General features: G+C 49.7%; 2 protein-coding genes across 2 annotated transcripts; both read left to right on the forward strand.

Annotated features, from left to right (window-relative positions):
* Positions 1-725: 725 nt before the first annotated feature.
* Positions 726-2,401, forward strand: LOC101780000 (transcription factor bHLH94). Its single transcript, XM_004966738.2, has 3 exons — positions 726-1,323; positions 1,548-1,967; positions 2,062-2,401. The coding sequence occupies exons 1-3, from the start codon at positions 844-846 to the stop codon at positions 2,158-2,160; spliced, it is 999 nt and encodes a 332-aa protein (XP_004966795.1). The 5' UTR covers positions 726-843; the 3' UTR covers positions 2,161-2,401.
* A 1,555-nt stretch (positions 2,402-3,956) lies between these two features.
* LOC101763511 (blue copper protein) lies at positions 3,957-5,143 on the forward strand. Its single transcript, XM_004964899.3, has 2 exons — positions 3,957-4,240; positions 4,461-5,143. Exons 1-2 carry the CDS (start codon positions 4,072-4,074, stop codon positions 4,913-4,915), a joined length of 624 nt encoding a protein of 207 aa, XP_004964956.1. The 5' UTR covers positions 3,957-4,071; the 3' UTR covers positions 4,916-5,143.
* Positions 5,144-6,892: the final 1,749 nt, after the last annotated feature.

Below are 6,892 nucleotides of genomic sequence, written 5' to 3' on the forward strand. Positions count from 1 at the left end.
GGGGATTTTAACTTGCAGGGATTTAATCCCTCCCAACCCCATCTAATACTTTTCAATCCCCTTCATATTGAAAAAGCTTTGAGCGTGTTTTAGAACAACAATGATGCTCACCTTTTCACGAGAGAACTATTATATTTGAATACATACGTGTGATTATGTCGAGTAAAGACCATCTACAACAAAAAGGGCTGAGGAAGTATGCATGCATATTTTCCACTGACTGAGTTAGCCTTTGTTCTTAAGCCCAGATACTAACCTATAGGTAGCTACCAAATGGAATCTAGCTACAGTAAGAAAGAACTTTTTGAAACTGCTCGACCAACTATTTTCACTATTTTTTTATATCCGAGCGAAACAGGACGGTAAAAAGTAAATCTGTTATTATTAATGGGGGTGCAGCGTTTCGTTGGGCTATTTGAAATACAAAGGAACAAAGTGATTTTTGATAAATGATAAATGCCAATCTAAAACTTTTTACAGGTACTTGCTCAGTTTTTGTGCCAAGTTGCAGCCAAGTGAGGGTCCTAATCATGACATTTTTGGCTCTTTGGAGCAGCGGCTGACAGGAAACAACATTTCGATTTCCCGTGGCTCCACCTCCACACTACTGCAAGTTTGCAACAGTAATATGATTGTGCAGATGCAGCTTTCAGCTGCGCCCGGGAACCAAGCCTTGTTTTGGAAACCCCTTGTTTTCTGCGCGCCCATGGCCGATCATAGCCCGCCTTCTTTATAGCCGGCCGGCTCGCCTCGACGACGCCATGCCGAGAAGCCGAGCCACACACAAATAGCTAAGCAGAGCAGACTGCATTGCTCTGTGAAGGGTAGAGGCTAGAGACAGGCATGGCGGCGCTGCTCGAAGCTGTGGTGTTCCCGCCAGATCACCCCCGCGTCCCGTGCTGCAGGTCGTGCGGCTCGAGCTGCGTCCTCGGTGGCTATGGCGTCGCCTCGGCCGGAGAGTTCGAGGGAATCATCGAGAAGGGCGTGGTGGTGGTGCAGGAAAACGGAGAGCTCCTGGTGCCGCCGCCGGCGCATGGCAGCGCCTGCTGTGCCTGGGCCGGCGGCGCGGCGACCAGCAGCTGGGCCGGCCCCGTGCCGTCGACGACGCTGGCGACGTCGTCCGCGCGGTGGCCAGCGCATCATCATCAGCCCGCGGTCACCAGGAAGCCGCGGCGGCGGAGAGGGACGGCGGCGAGGAGGAGCGCGTCGGAGGCCGAGAGCCTGAGGCGGAACCACATCGCTGTGGAGCGCAGCCGGCGGCGGCAGGTGAACGAGTACCTCGCCGCGCTGCGAGCCCTCATGCCGACCTCCTACGCACGACGGGTACGTGGAGCCGCGCCGCGCCGCGCCTCAGGCTCTTCATCGCCCGAGACACGCGCGCCCGCTTCTCGTGACTTTCCACTTGGCACACGTCAAATCATTATCGTCACTGTGGAAGACACTGTTCGTCCATACGAGGATGTGCTAGCTAGCTGCTGTCACGATCACAAAAAGGAAGGGGAAAAAAAGGGGCAATAGCTGATCAGCATTTCTTGCGTTCGTGGCAGGGTGACCAGGCGTCCATAGTCGGAGGCGCCATCGACTTCGTCAAGGAGCTGGAGCACCACCTGCAATCGCTGCAGGCTCAGAGACACCCCGCCGCCGCCGCCGCCGGCCACGGCTCCGAGCGTTTCCCCGGATTCTTCACGCTCCCCCAGTACTCCACCGCCGAGGCGGCCAACGACGTCGACGACGGCGCCAGCAGCAGCGGCGGCGAGAGGCGCCCCGCGACGCGGACGGGCGTGGCGGACGTCGAGGTGGCCGTGTCGGATGGCGGCCACACGACGGTGAAGGTGCTGGCCCCGCGGCGGCGGCGGCGGATGCTGCTCGGGCTGCTTCTTGGGATGCAGCGCCGCGGCCTCACCGCGCTCCACCTCAACGCCACCACCACGGCCGACCAGATGGCCTTGTACACTTTCAGTCTAAAGGTGCGAGTGTTAACTATTAACATGGTCTCATTAGCATTATGACGACATGGGCTTCTTGATAATAATAATTGCCATCGATCATTGTGCTGTACAGATGGGGGACGAGTGGCAGCTCTCGTCGGCCGGCGACGTCGCGGCCGCCGTGCACGACATCGTCGCCGGCATGGACACCGCAGAAGAACGTGCTGTTTAGCTTTAGCCTGAAAATGACGGGATTCTTGGTGTTGTTAGTCTTCGATCGTTCTTTCGGTTCACGAATCATATCACGGCTGTGCACGCACCTATTCCCACTTCCCGTACACAACAAACCCTGTGTGGGGACTGGTGACCCCGATGTTTGATTTTGTGATATCTTAGGGTTTCAGCTAACCTACTCATGTTGAACAAATCTTTTCACGCCATGTTTTGAACGCGTTTAATCTCATCGTAAGATACTATGCTGATCTGGAGATGCTGCGTGGAAATCGTAAAATCTAGTCCAGTCTATCGCCCTGTTTATCCGATGTAACGAACGGTGCTTTTCTGCCTTAATTCCAAATAAGTTGTCCTAGAATACATGTTTAGCGCCTTGCTAAAATTAGTCGGAAACGTACTAACGAGTAACGACCACTACTTCTACGGCCTGTTCGCTTCAACTTATTTAGTCGGCTTATCAGCCACCAAACAGTGTTTTTCTCTCACAAAAAATCAGCCGTTTCAGCTTTTCAGCCGGCTTATAAGCTGAAGCGAACAGGCCCCTAATTTATTAGCCCATCTGTCACATTTGTCTTGACTCAAAAGGACTTCACAGTGGGGCTCACAAAGCCTGAGCCCGGTAGCCCACTGTATTTGGGCCCACAAAGCAACGGGATTCTGAATTTTGGCCCAGTATTTGGAAGGACTTCCTCGGCAAGAAAATTCCTGACGATCACTGAATCCGAACAAGACTAGGCTGCAGCTAGCACATGCTACTTTGACAAAGGAAAGCAGCCTAGCAACAAACACAACTGCTCTAGTACGAGTACCAAACCTAGAGCAAACCCTACTACTCGTCTCATTCATGTTTGGTGAGTGACCAACCGGATCAAAGATCGACATCTATCGCTAGGTACGTACCTTAGCTTCTTCAACGTTTGATCCTCTAATCCTCTCGGATAAGAACCCCACCCGCAAGCACCGAAATTAATGTTTCATCTCATCGCCTTCAGATCACGGCCCAATCGATCGAGATCTCTCGCACGTAGCAGCTTACCTGCAAACTTTCATGTCACATCGTGTGCTTTACTGCAAGCCTGCTGCAAGGTCTCAAGTACACGAAGTTCGTGTTGGATCAGCCGGTGAGATCGATGCGCCTCAAAGACTTTGCAACCTCTCATCACATTCTCCGGGAGCTGTCATTGTCCACATAGTAGGTGCCTCTGCATGCCGTTAACCCAAGCAAATGTGAAGAGCTAGTGTAGATCACAGATCATCTTTGATCCCAGCCTACAAGGATTGGACTGTACTCCTAGTAGTAATTGTCTAATTCTAATTTCTATAAAGAAACATCTGGCCTCAAATGACCTTGGAGGTTGGAGCTAAGACACTGTTAGCCTCCATTGCAAGCCTTTCATGGCCAACCACAGCACATAGATGGCCAGTCTGGTGTGGTGACAGTGCCAAGCCACCAGCAGTTACATGCTTACATTAATGTCCTCATCTTTCTCCCCCGTCGTTGCAAGAACAACGCCTGACGCGTGTTCGCCATGAGAAAGATGTCGCAACTGAAAAAAGGCGGCAGAAAGCTTTGCCAACGACCATGGAGGATTCCTTTTCCGTAAAGGTCCTCGACAGGTAAACTGGTCACGGGTAGAGTCGTTTCTAAGCCATTTCGTAAGATCGTCAGGGCTTCCTACTTCTTCAATTCCTACTCCCAACTAACGCCAACGAAAGCCAGTCCACCAACTCCCAGCTGCTGCGACGTACCGTCAGTCTGTCGCTCGCACAGTGGCATGGGTATAAAGGGCCCGTGCTTTGCAGTCGGCTCTGCATCTCGATCGCTTCGGATCTGCTGCATTGATCTCCTAGCTTGTTCGTTTTCCGCTTTGCTCGCTCGGTCGATCGATCACAGGTCTCAGCTACGGCAATGGCTTCCGGTGGCGCGTCACTGGCCTTGGCGGCGCTGCTCCTTGTGAGCTGCGCATCGGCGGCGGCGGCGACCAAGTACACCGTCGGCGACACCACCGGCTGGACGACCAGCGGCGATTACGCCACCTGGGCCAGCGACAAGAAGTTCAAAATCGGCGACAGTCTCGGTTAGCGACATATAAAACTGCTTGCTTTTCGGGCATCATCTTTATAATTTATGTTCTCGCTATCTAATCTCTGTGCAATTTATGATCGTTATCCCAGTAAAACCATGTTGTTATGCTTAAAAATGCTTCAGTAATACAAAAACTTTTGTTTAGTGCAATGCCGCATTCCTACGAAATAAATGTGCGGCCAAGACACATTGTAACTTTCGTTTCTTTTCAGTGTTCAACTACGCCGGCGGCGCGCACACGGTGGACGAGGTGAGCGCGGCGGACTACGCCGCCTGCTCCTCCAGCAAGGCGCTCAGCAGCGACAGCGCCGGCACCACCACCGTGACCCTCAAGACCGCCGGCAAGCACTACTTCATCTGCGGGGTCGCGGGCCACTGCAGCAGCGGCATGAAGCTCGTCGTGGACGTCGCCGCGGCCAAGGCGGCCACCCCTTCGCCGGCGCCGGCGCCGGCCGTGGCTCCGGCACCGGACGCCGCGGACACCACCCCGGACGCCACCCCCGCCACGACTCCCAAGGGCTCCGGCGGCGCCACGCCCAAGACCCCGGTCACGGTCCTCTCGCCGCCGGGCAAGAAGTCCACATCCGGCGCAACCGGGCTCAGCGCCACGGCATGGGCTAGCTTGGGCCTGGCCGGGCTCGTGGCCGTGCACCTCGGCGCGTTCTAGGGCCGCCGGCCAGGGTGGAGGCAGTGCTGTTTTATTCTCGTTTTGTTCGTGATAGGATGCACGTCATGGATTCATGTATTGGTTGAGGATCTGACTATCTTAGAGGTTTCTTTTGATCCCAGGCAACTCAGTGCTTTTGCTGCGCTGCGCTGGTGGCAATTAGTTGGATACTTGGATATTATGCTATTGTTATCATATTCTTTAATTTTCATGCTCTTTCAGTCTTTCTATCGTATTTCCATTTATATTATTTTCCAAAAAAAATAGTACTCCCTCCGTCCCAAATTATAGACTGTTTTACTTTTTTAATTCACTGATATTACTATGTACCTAAATATTCAAAGATGACATCAACTCTTGGATGATGGCGGCAGCCAAGTTTATCTCCACCTTAGTTGGCCGAACTTAATCTCGGCCGCAACTCGAGTCTGTTTATAACTATAGTTAGAGTGTAAACAGCTCCGGGAACTCCTTTTTAATACAATTAGTAAGTGGCCCGCGTAAATAGTGTGGCTCCATTTGTTATTTTATATTTTTAAAATTATTTATTAAATATATCTTAAATTTATAATGGAGCAATACATAATTTCTAGATTCTCTTACAAATTTGTAATAGTTATATATGGTTTTTTCCATGTTTATGCTTGTACGTCCTCCCTACTACTAAATTATTATTAATATCTCTCAACATTGGAATAAAACGCAAACTACAGAATATGGAGTTTATATATTACTTTTTTCGGTCGTCATATTTTTACATGAATTTTCAGTCATTTTTTAGGTCCTTCTCTTACCAATATATATCAATATATACTACACATTGATTAGTTTACTTTTCTTACTAATAATTTTTGTATTTATTTATATGTATTTGATATAGTTTAGTTACTTAATTTTGAAGCCATATGATAACTAAATTGTTAAATTATTTAATTTTCATTGTTTTGTTAGAGTTTCCCTAGATATTTAGTTATACTTGCTTTTGTAGCTTTTAAATTCATTTAGTATTCATAAAATTTTATAAAAATCTTTAATTAATTTTTTTAGAAAATTATAGGAAATTTTCGGATTTTGTGACCGGCACTCCACTAGGGGTTACCTAGGTGGTAGATTTGCAGGTAAGGGAGATCGTAAGACCATGAACTCAAATGGTAATATAGGTACGTAAAGGTTACCCAGGTGGTAGATTTGCAGGTGAGGGAGATCGTAAGACCATGAACTCAAATGATAATATAGGTACGTAAGGTTTATACAGGTTCGGGCCTCCGGAGAGTAATATCCTAAGTCCTATGTTCTGGTGGATTGTATTGCTGATCGCAGGTACGAAGAGTTAACGTGTGTGTTGGGTTGAGGTGCGTTACCCTCGGGGGATTCGGGGATAGATCCCCAGTACTCGCAAGAAAGGAAGAAGACAGACTCCTACTACGATTCCACCGTAATCCTACTATGACTCATAACATGTAATCCTACTAGGACTCCTCCTTGTAACCGACTAGTTATCCTGTTTCCTGGAGTATATAGAGGAGGGCAAAGGTACCTAGGTCGGCAGAACCATCATCAATAGCCAACAATCAGGCTATGCAACACCCAAGCGCAGTGTGCAATATACAACTCCCCAAACATGACGTAGAGTATTACGCTACTCTGGCGGCCTGAACCTGTATAAATCTGTGTCTTGTGTCCTCGTTTTTACCTTCGAGTTCCAGGTCCGACGATTCCCCACCAACCAATCTACTACCCCGGGTACTCCCATAGTAGGTTGACGGGTATAAAATACTGACATTTGGCGTGCCAGGTTGGGGTGATCGTCGAGATCATCAGGCGAGCTTGAAAGACCTCATCTTCAAAATCAATTTACTCAACGAGAAGAAAGTTGCCGAGTTCCAATTCGAAGCAGAGTCGAGAAGCTTGGGAAAACAATTGGATCACGAGCGATTCCATCCGCAGAAAGCCGCAAGTCCCTACCCAAGTTGAATC

Source organism: Setaria italica, chromosome IV, assembly GCF_000263155.2.
Source record: "Setaria italica strain Yugu1 chromosome IV, Setaria_italica_v2.0, whole genome shotgun sequence".
NCBI classification, from domain to species: Eukaryota; Viridiplantae; Streptophyta; class Magnoliopsida; order Poales; family Poaceae; genus Setaria; species Setaria italica.